This window comes from Microchirus variegatus, assembly GCF_963457635.1.
Source record: "Microchirus variegatus genome assembly, chromosome: 8".
Classification (NCBI taxonomy): domain Eukaryota; kingdom Metazoa; phylum Chordata; class Actinopteri; order Pleuronectiformes; family Soleidae; genus Microchirus; species Microchirus variegatus.
This window is the reverse complement of record NC_139809.1, coordinates 11,105,532-11,121,335: the sequence shown is the minus strand read 5'-3', so window position 1 is coordinate 11,121,335 and position 15,804 is coordinate 11,105,532. Positions and strand designations below refer to the sequence as shown.

Here is a 15,804-nt window from a genome sequence, read left to right as displayed (position 1 = left end):
GGTCAAAGGTCAAACAGAGCTTGGTGGACAGACTCCTGGTCCTGAAGTGTTTGTACAGACAGACACTCACTGTTTACAGAATCCACATATAAAAGAACACAGTATTAAATTATAGCATTTATTTCTTTAACTCACCGTGTATTTTTTTACACAATCTGCCACTGATTATTCTTATTTTATCTCATTCCCGTCCACTTCCTTAGAAAATAGGTCGTATTTCCTCTATAGTTTAGTTAGTTGTGTTGAATTTACACCTGTTGCTCACCAAGAAAATATTTATTTTGTTTGGGGAATAATGTACCAATCAAACTTTGATCCAGGAAACGATTGGGGAATATAGTTGTGTGTAGTTTTGTTTGAATATTCTTGGTTCTTTTCTGTCTTTTGAGTGAAAGAGTTAAATATACGTGTAATATATTGAAAATGGCTGTAGATGCTGTGTAGTGTAGCTGATGTTGGGTGCACCGCTCTGCACTTCCTCTGTAATGTGACAGTGTTTTGTCACTTTAATTAAAAAGTATTTGAAAACAAAAGTTCCCCCATTACATCTCACTTACTGTATCTTCTACTGCTTTATCCTGCACCTATTAGGGTTGAAGGTTCCAATCCCAGCTGATAAATGGGGCGAAGAAAGGCGAGGTAAACCCTGGACAGGTCTCCAGTCCAGAGACAAACAACCATCCACTCTCACTCTGACATATACGTCCAATTTGCCTAATCCCCAAATCTGCATGTTTTTGGATTGTGGGAGAAAACCTACGCACTCCCATGGAGAACATAAATAGCTTCATTACTTGTGCAATGTGATTTTATGAGTCTGATCACCAGGGTTTACTCAGGGACACTCTTAGATCTACTTTTCCAGTATCCAACAACACTTTATCCAATAAGACTATTTTACAGCCGCTGTATGAAAAATGTAGTTTTAATTCATCCCCTTTAAATCAAACACCAAATTTGTCCTCGCCCGTATTTGGCAAAGCACTTTATTTTGGGGAAAATCGTACACTGTGGTAGGAGAAGAAGAGGAAACCCAAATAAGGACGAGGAGCAGAGTAAGACTCTGTCGTCCAGAGGACACAACTACCATTGTGTTGTTTTTTTTACAGTTTGTTGTCTTACAGTCGGCCCAATGCACAATCCACAGCAACTCTTAGCAAGAACATCATTCATTTATTATCTTTTTTTGCTCAAATCATAAATATAAAAAAAGCATGATAACAAAAAAAAGATTTCTCTTCTGATCACAGTTCATTTGCTGTGTCACATTCTCCACAACTCGGCTGTTTTCGTCCTTTTTTCCCGTCATCACGCCGCCGCTGCTGCCCAGCCAGGGTAGAACACAGCACACCATTGTCTTTGTCGTTCCGTTGTCATGACAACAGGAGGAGGGAGAGTCTTCCTCAGCTGGCTGCCATGGTGAACAGTGCGACAGTAGCACAGACACGGAGGCTCATTCCCTTTACCCTGTTTACTGCGCGTTTGGTAAACAAGTAAATCAAAAGTGATTTTACAGGTTTTCTGACCTCTTGCCTGTATACGTCTACAGTATCTTAACAATATGTGACTCAATTGTAACATTGATTTAAGCTCGTGAGGACACATGGAGCTGCTGTTTTGTTCGGTAAGTTTGTGTCAGGTAGGTCTATATCTGAACACTGAAGTCACAAAATAACATATTGGTACTCGCAGATGGAGGCAGCAGTGGAACAACAACAACTCAAAATGTAAAATGGCCAAATTTCTCTGTGGAGTTTTATTTTGCGGGTGAGTGAGTGGTTTACAAAGCAACACTAACTTCACTTTGGGGGTGAAAGGAGTCTCCAAACTCCAAGTCAGTGCGACTCATTAACTTGTTTTCTGAAGCTGTGACAATAAGGTTAAAAAAACCTTTATTTTACCAGGCAATGCTAGAAAACACTTGCGAAGACGGAGATCACATTAAACAGGAACATGCCTGTAAATTAAGGCTTTAGAAACGTAAAAACACTGTCAAATTATTGGTAAAAAAAAAGTGTCATTAAGAATTGTCTTTAGCAGACACAGAGATAAAAGCATGCAGTGTCATTTTTGAGGATGTGCATAAGTGTTGCTTTACAGTATGTAGTATAGAATTTATATTTTAAGTATAATATTCCGTTAGAGAAAGCACTCGGAGGGTGTCAACAGTTTCCCACAGGGTCATACAGTCTCCTGTCCTTCTAGGTTAGCAGTTGTTTTAAATCCTGAATCAGGATTTGTACATGGATCACAACCTAAATCTAATAAATTCTTCCTTGGGCCATACAGAACCTGTCCTTTGACTGCTCATAGACAATAATATGCAGCCTTGTTATTATATATATAGTTTCCTTATATATAGTTTCCTGTACTTTCTCTACATTTGTTTTCATATTTAAATCTACCCTTCATCTGAGATATTAAGATCTGAGATATGTCTTTCACACACTTTGTTAACGACAATGTTCTTGTCCGATTGTATTCAAAGCAGAATCCCCCCCAAAAGAGGACTCTTTGTATGTGAACTGCATTCTTCCCTAATCGTCCTTTTGGCTTTGATTTGCTTTCTGGCATCAAACTTGATCGTCCAAGTCTTTTGTGAGCGAGGGCTGGCGTCCCCAGTCCCTGCTCCAGTAATTAGACAGCCCCATTCATTCAGAAACAATGGTGTGGCGGGTACACTGAGGCTCTGCTGCTAAACAAGCTGCTCACTGACCTTCTCCTAACTGCTCCCAGGGCTGTTTTCTGGGACGAGAGGACATCCTGGGAGGGCTGGAATCAGCGGACCCTGATTGGCGGGCAGTAGCCGCAGGTTACGAAGGAAACCAAACCGGTCGTTTAAGGATTGTGCAGACGACGCAGGTAACTTCTGTCTGCGGACAAAAACACACAAAAAGTCACAAAACGTAAAAGTCTGCACTTTACCTCTTTCACTTTATCGTGTTTATCTGATGCAGCTTTAGAAACGGTCCTGCAATAAATCCTCCCTCTGTAAACTGTTTTAGGACAGGAGATGGAGGAGATGGCAGGGGAACCATGGGTAAGTTTGACAAACACTGAGAATGACTAAGTGGTTCTTTCTTGTTTGGGTTAGACACAGTTGAATTGGATTATACTTTAGGTTTGTACTGTATACAGTGTAAACTCTAGGTTAAAGTGATTAGATTATTCCAGAGGGAAGGGAAAAGTAGGCTCCTCACAGTTGGTGTAGTGGTTTGCTCTCTTGCCTTTGCAGCAAGAAGACCAGGGTCCACGATCCAGTCGGAACAAGGGCCTTTCTGCATGGAGTTTGCATGTTCTCCCCGTGTGTGTGAGTGGGTTTTCTCCAGGTTCTCTGGTTGTTTGTCTCTATGTGACCCTGTGATGGACTGGTGACCTCTCCTTGCCGTGACCCCAACTTTTGCCCTATGTCAGCTGGGATTAGGACGAGCAGACCCCTGCAACCCTTATGTGGCGGATGAAGTACACTCTTAGAAATAAAAGTGCTAAGTAGAACCATATAAGGTTCTTCGGCTTGTCTTCATAGGAGAACCCTTTTTGGTTCCAGGTAGAACCTTTTTTATAAAGGTTACACCTGGAACCCTTTTAAAACCCTTTATTCAGGAAATGGGTTTTAAAGGGTTCTCTGGATCAAAATGGTTCTCACTGGAACCATTAGTGTTACCAAGAACCCTTGAAAAACCCTTTCTTCGGGAAAGGGTTTTTCAGAAGCAAATGGTTCCAGGTAGAACCTCAGCCCTTGTAGAAGGACCCTTTGGAACCCTTATTTCTAAGAGTATAGTAGATATAGATGGATGGATGGTTCCTAGAGGATTAAGTGTATTTTCCTCTCGTGCCCAGCAGCCTGTATTCTCAAAGGCTTATTGCGCTTCCTTCGGTTTCTTCCTTTAGGGCTCACCACAGTGGATCATCTGCCTCCCTTTCATTTCAAAGCCTAACTGTTTTTATTATTCAGTGAAAAGACCTCTGTATTTATTCAAATGTTCACATTGCAGGTGAACAGATTCTTGCATCAGAATCAACGTAACCAGAGAAATACAAGTTCTTTACGAGTTACGAGAATACGAGTTCTTTGCCGGCAGTTGTTGTCTCTCTGGTGAACAAAACCATAATAGTATGTTTTATGACTGAAACAAGCATCAGACGGCCTTTTTAGATACCAACGTCCAAAACTCAGGTTAAAGATAATTATGAACGTGGAAAGAATCTCTCTGACGGACGATGTCAGACGCTGGAATCGTTTTGTTGATCGGTTGCTGCTGCTGTTGTTGTTGTTGCCGGGAGCTGATTTCTAATTGCATTCCTCTCGATAGTGCAGAGTGAAATATGGAGAGGAGGGGGACACACACACACACACACACAAAGGAAGGGGGGTGGGTTATATGAGTTTAGGCAGTGGGGTGGTGTTCAGTCACAGCCGGTGACCTAGAAATGTTGCTACAATCCCCAACAAAGCACGAGAATCAGGACAATTAAGCTTTCACCACCCCCCCCCCACTACCCCCTTTTCCATCCGACGGAGCAGATAATGCAGGCAGGACGATGACGATGAAGATAGGGGCGGCTGTAGTTGAGTCAGAAGAGCTGGTTTTACACTATTCTGTGTGACCTTGGCTAATGCAAAAAGTACTTTTTGAAGCCTCGAGATTCGCAATTTGGTCACAGATGTCCCCTGCGACCAGGCTATTATTATTTGAGTCCTTCTAAATGATCCTCTAAATGGGAAAATGACTGGGCCACAGGGTTGGTGAAGTCGGTGGTTCGCACTCTTGCCTTTTGCAGCAAGAAGACCTGGTCTAACAAGAGCCTTTCTACATGGAGTTCTGCATGTTCTCCTGTGTGGGTTTTCGCTGGATTTCCCTCCCACAGTCAAAAAACATGCAGATTTGGGGATTGGACGGAAATTGGACACTCTGAATTGAGTGAGAGTGGATGGTTGTGGATGGTGGATGGGCGCCTGTCACCTTATGTCAGCGGAGAATGGCACAGCAGCCCTCATGTGGAGGATAAACTGGTATAAGATGGATGGATGAGGGAAATGACCAACAAAACTGACATTGTGTGCTATTAAAGAAAAGTTGAAACTTTAAAGGTGCCATATGTAAGAATGTGGCCAAAAACTGTTACATTCAAATTCAAAATACAGAGGTCTTTTAGGTTTCATTTTCTGACGTAACTGGCAACCCGTGGTTGCTCTGCAGCTGAGACGGCGGTAGGTGGCGCCACATGCCAAAACATGATTTCAAAACATAAACATGATTTGCAGTCTGCAAAATACATTTTTTTAATGCGAATATTTTGGCTGTAATGTTGTTGTTGGTGAGTTCAGTTTGTTATATGAACATTATTCCTGAGTCTCTGTGACATATTAGGAGGATTTTATGGCCAGATGATTTAGAATTATTACATAATGCACCTTTAAAGCTTCAGGTAAATGTGGAGGTGAACTAGTGAAGTCGCCCACTGGAGGCTACTTCCATCACTCTGGCTGCGCTTCACTTTTCAAACTGGCCTTTTTTTTAAAAGATACAGTCCATCTGTGAGCCCAACAGTGATTGCAGATCACAGCAGAATTTACATCCTCTGGCATGAAATATTCATACAGCGTCGTGCAACAACAGTGAGGCCGTTCATCGGAGCAGGAACCGGACCGGATTCCTGTGAAGGACCAGCTGATGCTGAGCTGGTCCTTGCATATGGATGAGAGTGACGTGAGATGAAGTCAAACATGCTGTGTGACATAAAATCTCACTGTGCTGTCAGGAATGCAGACACACAAGTCGACAAAGAGTGTGTTTCACCACCGAGTTATTATGGATTTTCCCCCTCCGACAAAGCCAGTGTGCAGTGTTTGGGATAAGGGAAGCAGCAAGTTTCTCACACTCACAATAAAGTACGATAAAAAAGTGACTTCTATGTCATTTTGAAAGACATTTTCTGGGAAGATACTTACAAGTATCCCTTTTACATACTTATATACAAGATACAACTCCCTCCCGAGAGGAAGTTGTGCCTCAGAGACTGAACACATGGTAAAAAACTCCCCTCAGAGCTATTATTCATTCATGATTCATTCAGTGACCCTGGATCACTACAGTGGGCTGGTGTGTTTCTGTGACTCCATGTGAATGAAGCTTCAGTCGCTGCTGAGACTCAAGGCACAAAATGAAAAACACAGAGAACCAACTAACTGCAGGAAAATACAGTATAAAGGGATGGAGTCCTTTCTTCATATCTTCACCAGACACCAGAGTTATTTTCAAAAACTCCCTATTGCTCCCTAAGGTTTTAAAGAGGTCATAAGGTCATTTTAAAGGGTTAGGGTAGAAACAATACACAACATACTGTGGTTCCAAGGCTGGATTTTTAGTGTTAAATGTTTTATAATGTAGTTTTTTTCCCCTTGACAGGAAGAAACCAGAAGAAATACCGTCACTGTCCAATGTATTAGGTATACACCTGCTCTAGTCACAGATTCTCTTAGATATTATGTATTCTGTAGCCACATTTGGGGGTTTTCCCTGCTGATTTTACAGATTGTTTCATGAGAAGGTACAAACAACCACCCACTGCACTCTCACACACCATCACCGGCTCTTTTTTTTTTGGAATAAGGATCAAAGGTGCATGGAAATCAAAGTAATTTAAACATACTTTTGAAGAATTAACAACTATTTATGTTACCCAAGGAGTAAAGAAGTTCATTTGTGGGGAAATTGATTGTGCAGTGTATTCTGAACTCATCATCACAAAGCCACTGAGGTTCAAGAGTGACGACAAAGAGCTCTGGCTCCCCCTGCAGGACAACAACATTCAGTACAACACAGGTGCATGTTCATCAAACCAGTCCAAAGAAAACTATCTGTGTACTTTTCAAGAATTGCCATTGACAACTGTTATTTCTTATGTTGCTTGTAATATGTAATATCAATCCATCTTCACAGCTAAATGAAAACTATGAAAAATGTGGAATAAGTTAATTATACTGTACTCTATGGAAGATACGGAGCCCCAGACATGACATGGTCAAAAAAATATGAAATTGTAGCCACAATATAGCTATAACGTTCGCACGAAATATTTCGTGGCCACTGTTTACTATTTTGTGAACACAAAATAGTATTTCGTGCAGGGCTGTGTAGGAAGTAAAATATGTTAGTAAGTCCACAATTGTGCGATAATAAGTCAGAATTCAGTCAAAATTATGACTTGGCATCACATTATTATTACTAAGTATATCATGATTATGACTTATTAGCGATCACGTAATCATGAGATACTGTCACAAAGTTATGATTTAGCATCTCATTATTGTGACTAAGTAACTCATTATTATTACACACTCTCAGTTAATGCAGTCTATTTAGAACTCCAAGTCTGTTATAATAATATTAACTCTGAACATTTTACTCAAAACTCTAAAACAGCTGTTGATTTACCCACAGCCACCGTTATTGTCACACCCACGCAGTGACCGAAGCTACCGCAGTCTGTCTGTGAAGGAACCTGCGGACGTGGTTTTAAATGTTAATTGTTTGGTAAGTGAAACAGGTTTATTCAGTTATTAATGTTTAAATATTAATATGCATTCACTGGTCTTTTTCAGTGGTGAACCTCTGTCTCATTGAATGCTGTCACTGGGTTTCTGCGGTTAGCAAAGTTGCTAAAGATAGCGAAATCGTAGCGAAATAGTACACAGCACGTTAGCCGCTCGACCTAGCACGCAGTTAATGCTAAAATATCATTAATGTAATAAATGTTCGAGGGAGACATTTACCTTTACCTGAGCTGGTTAATGTTAGTATTTAGGTTATACAATACTACCTTTTTAATGTTTTTTAATTTTTTTATTCAAGTTTATTTAAGGGAAAGTGAAATGCATCACTCTAGTTTTGTAAAAGCTGATGAGCTATAGCATAGCCAGAGTGGATGGAACCCTGATGCTAGCAGCCAAATGTTTATCAGAACAAAATGAGGATGTTTAGTTTCTGCCTGTTGTTGACTTTTCATGCTAAAAAGATGTAAACACACTGGTTTCTTCTCCTGCTCACTGCCTCACTGTCACACTTCTTCTGTTCTTCTTCTTCTCCCATCTACTGGTCACCTGTATACCCTGCAGGAACAGGACACATCTGTCCTTTTACCTTCCACCTGGAGATAAGAGGACCACAAAGGAATATGTGAGTCTGTAGTTTTATTGTGTTTTTATTCATTACTGTTTCATTCTAATAGAAAACTGCATCGCTTAGGTTTATTTTTTAAATTTTTTTTCCAACAATATTTTTTTTATTTATTTTCAAACATAATCACACATACATAACCACTGGGACTCAAAACTCTTGCCCCAGACCATGCAGAACCCATGATCAACAAACATGACCACAACATGACAACAACACACAACAAAAAAAAAACTCGACTACACAGTAAAAAAATAAAAAAATAAATAATAATAAAATAAATAAATAAATGACAAAATGAATAAATACAAATAATACATATGAGAATTCAAGTTAATAGGAAGGGAGGGAGTAAGTGCAAAACCAACCACACATTGCTCATACTCACAAGTAAACATTATGCTGCATAAATGAGATAGTGGTCATTCAACACCAGACCGTAATCATTTACCATAGGAACTGCAGAGGGCAACTTATGGGTCCTCCCCAGCTGGTTCCACCAAATGAGACAAGTCTTTGTTTGCAAGAAAATTTGTAAAGGGGCCCCAGATGCTATCAAAAATTGGTTGCTTACCCCTAATTGCATACGTAATCTTTTCCAGGGGCAGAGTCGTTGTTAATTCTGAAAGCCATTTACCTATCCTTGGTCTGTCCACCTCCTTCCAAGCAATTGCAATGACTCTTTTTGCCAACAGCAGGCCTATATCTAGAAATATTCTATGCTTCTTTCTTATGTATCACTTAACTGGATAAATGCCTAATAGAAAAAGTTTTGGTTCAAACTGTAAGTTTATCTCTAATATTTCCTCAATACACTGTTTCACTTCTTCCCAAAATCTCTTTATTTGAGAACACTGCCACAAGCAATGGAAAATCGTGCCCTTTTCCTTATCACATTTTATGCAAACATCCGGTATGTCACTGTTGAATTTATTAAGTTTAACTGGAGTAATATAAGAACGCATCAACCAGTTGTACTGCAGAAATCTTAAACATGTGTTCACTGTTTGTAATTGTGCTTTGGTACACGCCCTCTCCCACTCCTCGATAGAGATATTCTCCTGTAGGTCCTCTCTCCAGTACTCAAGCCTTTTTACTGATGTTTCTGAAGATTCACCAACCAGTTTCTCATATATTTTGGAAATCAATCCTCTCCCCTGGCAGTCTTTCACCATCATTTCTTCCAGTATTGATAATGTAGGTAGGAATGGACAAGGACCGTTTTTGTTGTGTTCTAATAAAATCTCTCAGTTGTAGATATCTAAAGAACTGGCTACAAGCTATGTTGTGTTTGGCAACAATTTCATCAAAAGACATCAGATGTTTATCATCAGGATTGTAGAGAGCTCCTATTTTTCTTAACCCCTGTTCACGGTATAGTTTTTGTCGACTTTTATTTCCTCGTCAGCCGTCTGCTTTATAAGCCGTGGAGCTCCAGATCTTTAATAATTCAGTCTGATCCCTCTTCAGACCTGATCCGTTTGATGAAGTCCTCCACCTCGTCGTGGTTGTTGAAGATGTGGGACCTTTCCTTGTAGGTCACAATCAGCCGGGCAGGGGGGATGATGCCATATCGGAGACCCATTGAACGGAGCTGCCGTCTCACTGCGTCAAACTCTTTTTGTTTCTTGTGAACATCTGCCGCCACGTCCTGGTAAAACCTCACTGATCGGTTCTTGTATCTCACTTCTCAATTTGTCTTGGCTGCTCTCGACACCAATTCTTTATCTCTGGAGTTTAAAAACTTCATTATCAGCGTTCGGGGGGAAGGATTGTTGTGTGCTCTTGGCCCGACTCTGTGCGCCCTTTCCACCTCTAGTTTTGGAGAGAGAGCGAGATCCTCCCAGTGGCATTGGCAGGTAGCGGCACCTCACTGGCAGTCCGTGACAGCCTGTGACAACTTCTGGCCTTTCCGTGGCATTTACTGACACCCGCTCGGTGTTCAGAAACGCCTCCCTTGACTCGCTGCCAATAAAGGCGGGGCATTTGTTGTTACGACAGTCACTTCCTCCATGGATCATGATGAATACAAAATAAAAATATTAGGGAAAAATCAACTACTTGTTTACTTATTTTAGTGTACAAAGTTTTGCATGATTTCTCTATGTTTTGTACTTCTTAATATTATCTAAATATACATTAATATCTGTTCCATAGCATAAATGTGAATGTAAAATAGTGTACATATTGTACTATTCTTATATTTAATATTTCCCTGTGTTTATATTATTCTTTGTTACCTTAAGCAGTGACAGAGTGACAATGGACACTGACAGTGTTGGAAATATTACTAATACAAAATACAATTATGAAAATATTTTAACATAACATTTGCTCTTCAGTGACAAAGCCTGCCACAGAATGCCAGAACACCCTTGGCTCACCCCTTAAATCCTTTTATTTGATGAAAACAGGAGTTAATAGATCTATTTTTAACAGTTTCATGCAGGTTTACCATTTTCATATCATAACATTTGATAATTAGCGCAAACACCAGGTACACACAGCTGAAGCAGATGGATGAAAAATAAGTCACATAAGTTGTTTCAATGCATATCAGGGACATTAATGTCTAGACTCGAGCTGGTCATTTTACACCAGGACTCGTCGTTTTGTGACCATGAATTGAAAGCAATAGAAAAAGTGTACATTTCTACATAAATCCGCCTCCTGTGGAAAGCTGACCATAGCTGACTTTGCCTGACCTATTCACACCACTGTATTTTAACGTTACTTCAAGAGGTGGCATAAAAAGTTGAACAGGTTAATTCAGCCTCATCTTTTCAAAGTCACAAGTAATAGGACATTATCAACTAACACAATAAACAGTGCAATTGCATTAACTTTACAGCCCAAATCACATTGCTACATACTTCAGACAGAGTAGTATCATCACCAGCATGAGGGGGCGGGGCCCGTCAACAACTCCATTGCCCTTGACGAAGGCTTCGTTAATGAGATTGACTGTTAAGACCGATCTGCAAGGCTCTTTGGTGTAGCACATGCAGTCAAAGTGGCGGTCAAACCAGTTGATGTCGTCCTGCGAGAGGCCGCCACTCACAGAAAGCGGGCCGCCTCGCTTAACCCTCCGGATTTGGTATCGACGCGGGTCAAGGTGGAGGTAGACGTCATCGTTCCACCGCTTCCTCACGCAACGACCTTTTCTCTGGCAAATGGCCTGGCTGCAGAGCTGTGTTGCCACAGTGACATTCATGATGTAATGGTTCATGACCTGCTCCAGGTGGCGTCGAGCGTCAAAGCAGGAGTCCTACAGGACGTGGGATGTTGAGTTAGTTAGTTAATTGTGGTGCAAATTAATCTTTCCTGGAAAACACACAATATGACCCAAGTTTCTACCTCTGTATCTGTGACATTCATGTCTCCCCAGGAAATTACACCGGCTGCGCCGAGAGCTGCAGCTTCTCCAATAGTGTTGACCAGATCGAACTGCAAAAGCAAAGCAAAAATAATTGACATATAGAATCCTTACCATTTCTAGCAAAATATGCTATGCTTTTTTTGTCAGTCAGTAACAGCAAAATGTGCCTGCTTGGTTTTCAAATAATTTTTGGTGAAATGTTTCTAGTTAATGTGATAATGCTCGAGTATAATGTCCCGATATATAACAGTAGTAGATGGTGGAGAGTTAGCCCCATTGACTGTAAATTACATTTTACACAGAACCTAAACACAATGCCAATATGTTCGAACAATACTGGGAGTCACTAGGTTTCTGGTTGCTTCATAACACTACTGTACGTTCCAACAGTCGTAAATATCAAACATGTTTAATACTAAGGATTTGAAATTGGGAAGCCTCTGATGCAGCCGATGCGTGTAAATCACCCCTGTTAACCCCTCACACTACAGGGTAGAATTTGGCCGGATAATCTGCAAAGCTAAATGTATGTTTTCTGAATGATATACTGTTTTATATCAGTATACACTAAAGCCCAATTTATACTTCTGCGTAAAGCCCAATTTATACTTCTGCGTAAAGTGCTCTGCGTAGGCTACGTAGAGACTCTGCGTCGACGCAGAGACTGTCGAAGAGCCTCTGCGTCGTCTCCGTCTGCACAAAATATTTTTTAAGTGTCCGTCACTCCGTCAAGGGACAACGGAGACGGCAAGAGCTGCGATTGGTCCTCAGGACAGGCCGAGCGAAGCTGCTCTGTGCCGGCTCTCAGTGCGCTCCGGGCGTCCTGACAGAGGCGGAGCTGATCCCCGCCGATAACGCCGCTGCCGAACTATAAATACGTCATATCTATACACACACAGCACATGTTTAGACCCTAAATGGCCAATTTCTCGCCTCAAATTATCTTAAAACTGCGTTCCGTCACACAGAAAAGTGAGAAACGGCCACTGTTTCAACAACAACAGTCTTTCTCTCTCTTTCTTTCTCGGACGCCATTGCTCACTGTAGCCTGAAGCAGAACAACCTTGCGCAGCGACCCCTACTGATCGGGCGGGAAATTGTAGCGAGTGTCCGTCACCACGACGCAGAAGTATAAATGCTCGAGGCGTCTCCGTGGTGACGCAGACGGATAACGCATACGCAGTCGGAGAAGTATAATGTGGCCTTAAGTTGTTCCGGATCTGGATCTATTTGAAGCAATGGAGCAAAACAGAGATCTCTTAATCCAAGAGGTGTAAAAAACCTATACTCTTGTGGGCTTCCACAGTAGATAATAAATGGGAAATAGTGACATATGAATGAAAAGTGTGCCTTTGTGACGAAAGATTACAGAAAATGTGTCTGTCTGAGCAAGCACAGGTGTATCTGACCTCTGACATGTAGTCGTCGACACTGTCTTTGTACACAGGGCGGATGTAGGGATAAACGGGGATAGAGTAGGAGCTGTTGGAAAGCATTGCTACTCTGATAGTCTCCTGGATTCGATGGCGGACAAACAGCTTGGCTTGCTGGGAGTCTCTGAGCACCAGCTCCAGATAAATGGATGGATAGAGGGCTGTGGACTCTCTCCAGAGCCATGTGAGCTCATCGTTCCTGTCTTTCTCAATCTCGGGACACTCTCCGGTAAAGCCTGCCATGTCCTGGTTGTAGTCGTAGTTGTAGCAGTCAGGGTACAAGTAGTAACCCCAGAGTTTATTGGGCCTCAGCCTCCTCCCAATGCGGATGGAGCGCAGGAAGTATTTCTTGGCTCCACGTTCAAATACCATCTTTGCCCGGTTCTCTACTTGATCATCAGTCATGGTGGGGTTTTTCTTCCTGACTACGTCAATGGAAATGTCTCTGTAGATGTCTTTGCTGCCCCAGTTTCTCGCCCACTGTGGCCTCCACTCCTCAAAGTCAAGTATCGCAAGTCCTGGTTTGTTGGAAGGAATGTAGTACTGAATGTCATCCTCGGCCTCCTCATGGTGCTCATCAAGGTCAACCAGCTGCGGTAGACCGTCTTCGTAAACATCGCCAGTGTCTTCGTTCACGTAGGGGAAGATGCCAAAGCGGTCGGTGTAGAATATTGAGATGCTCTGGTCGGTTGCTGTTTTCAGCGTGCTGCTGATAAGATGGAAGTGGCTAAGATCGAGGGGCATGCCAAAGCGGCTCTCACACAGCTCAGTTGGGGCATTCCACATGAAAAGGAAGGGTGCATCATGAATTAAAGGAGGGTCTGTTCTTGGTAAGGCCCGACACAAGCTCATCAGGGCCAACGTAGTGAAGAGGGCGAAGACTTGCCGTTTGTCGTGAAGAAATTTCACCCGATTCATTTTCAATCAGGATTCTTGTCTCTGAAGAAAAGAACATGCAAACAGAGGAGGCATAAGTTCATGTTGAGACATGGAGCTGGACAAGTTGTTTTATGCGCACTGATACTGCACCGAATCTATTTGACTTCAGGGAAAGCTTATCTGTTTTTTTTTAATATCCTGTAGACAAAGATCTGACTCAGTAATTGTTTTCTCCTTGTTGGATTATTGAAATGAAACATGACTTCAGTAACTGACCCCAGGCTCTTTATTCAAAACCAGATCAAACCAGCAATGTTAAAGCATCTGCCCGAGAGAGCTGAATTTCAACATATGTAATAAACAATCTTTTTTGAATAGTAATAGCAGGCTTGGAGTCATATCACTTTATCAACCTATAAAGTAATTACTTACTTATATGTTGTTGTTTTATCGTTAGACTTTATATAAAAGCTAGAATTCATAAAATGATGTTCAAGATCTATTTTTGCTCAGCAGACCCTCAATTATTTATTAACTCTAAAAGCTCAACATCATCAATTAGTACAGTTGACCCATTAAATATCATCATGGCCACATGGTTTTGTGTTATTGTTCTATTGCTGCTCTTCCTCAGCACCGCAGAACAGAGGAGCCATCGTTTCACGTTAAGACATGGAGCTGGACAAGTTTTTGTGACAGCACTGATACGGCACCAAATCTCTTTGACTTCAGGCAAGACTTATCGCTCTCTTTTTTAATATCATAAAGACAAAGATCTCAATCAATAATTATTTTCCAATTGTTGCACAATAGAAAATCTCTATTCAAAGCAACACGAAAGCAAGAAAACCCAAGATGTTAAAACATCGCTATACCTGAGAGAACTGAATTTCACAAGAGGTCATAAACAATCTTTTTTTGGATATGAATACTGCTCCCAAATATTGTCATGCCCATATATGTTATTGTTTTATTGCTGCACTTCTATTTTTGCTAAGCAGACCCTCAATAATGTATTCATTCTAAAAGCTAAACAGTTATGGTGCTATGGTTTTTTACTACTGGTTTCTAATAATAATCAACTCTCATGTTTCTTGTGGCAGATTGAACATAAAGAGAGGATTGAAATCAAACACTTTAGAGATGCTCCAAATACTCTTCAATCTATTCATAGTACAATGTTCACAGTCAATCACTGTCATATCTTTGGCTTCATGGAAACATAGATGGGAGAGACTTTATTGTCCTCACTGGGAAACAAGTTTTTAACTTAGTAAAGCATGTCAAGTCTTTAATGGCGTGACAATACATGCAGAGAAACCACACAGGAAACCTCAGCCATTACAGTGTACACACATAAGATTATTAGTTAGTATTATCATTATTTATTAGGACAGACCTTAACAGCATTCCCATCACAAGCACATGACATCAGGCCCTCACTTTGTTGTAAAAATAAGTACAACAAATACAGTCGCATTATTTCAATCTTTCTCTTTAATATAATTGAGACTTTGTACCTGACCTTACCACTTAGGTACTTATTTAAGGATTTAATCACGTATGATATGAATTACTGTTTTGTCCTGTTGCTTTGATCGGCTGGGTTACTGGCCAAAACTCTTGCTCATCAACACCTTTGAGTGTTTTTTCCATTGATTGATTGCTGCAAATATCACTGTTGCCTGCAGTAATAGACACTCAACACAGTGGTGTTGGATTTATGAGGTCACAGAATCAGAATTATTTTTACGAGGATTTCTGTAAACCCGGAGTTTAAAGTTCGCAAAAAAATAAATGACTCTCCTGTCATGTTATGTTTATGGTGAAAGTTCCTCCCAGTAACATGCCTGTTAAATTTCTGTAAAATCCCAGTAAAACTCAAACACTTAAACATCGACAAAGCACCAACCTGCTATAAGGTCCAACCTCT

General features: G+C 41.0%; 1 protein-coding gene across 1 annotated transcript; it reads right to left on the bottom strand.

Moving 5' to 3' along the window:
* Nucleotides 1-11,036: 11,036 nt before the first annotated feature.
* Nucleotides 11,037-15,804, bottom strand: LOC310930556 (hyaluronidase-5-like). The gene is made up of 4 exons (XM_083893584.1): nucleotides 15,784-15,804; nucleotides 12,969-13,931; nucleotides 11,538-11,627; nucleotides 11,037-11,448 (listed from the first exon to the last, which is right to left on the bottom strand). The coding sequence occupies exons 2-4, from the start codon at nucleotides 13,908-13,910 to the stop codon at nucleotides 11,038-11,040; spliced, it is 1,443 nt and encodes a 480-aa protein (XP_083749710.1). The 5' UTR covers nucleotides 13,911-13,931; nucleotides 15,784-15,804; the 3' UTR covers nucleotide 11,037.

What these genes read in the sequence shown, in the direction of transcription:
- LOC310930556 (XM_083893584.1), bottom strand. Translation starts at nt 13,910, where the DNA reads ATGAATCGGGTGAAATTTCTTCACGACAAACGGCAAGTCTTCGCCCTC. An exon ending in TCGACGACTACATGTCAGAG is followed by an intron (nt 11,628 to 12,968) that starts GTCAGATACACC and finishes TTGCTTTTGCAG; the next exon opens with TTCGATCTGGTCAACACTAT. An exon ending in TGAATGTCACAGATACAGAG is followed by an intron (nt 11,449 to 11,537) that starts GTAGAAACTTGG and finishes CACGTCCTGTAG; the next exon opens with GACTCCTGCTTTGACGCTCG.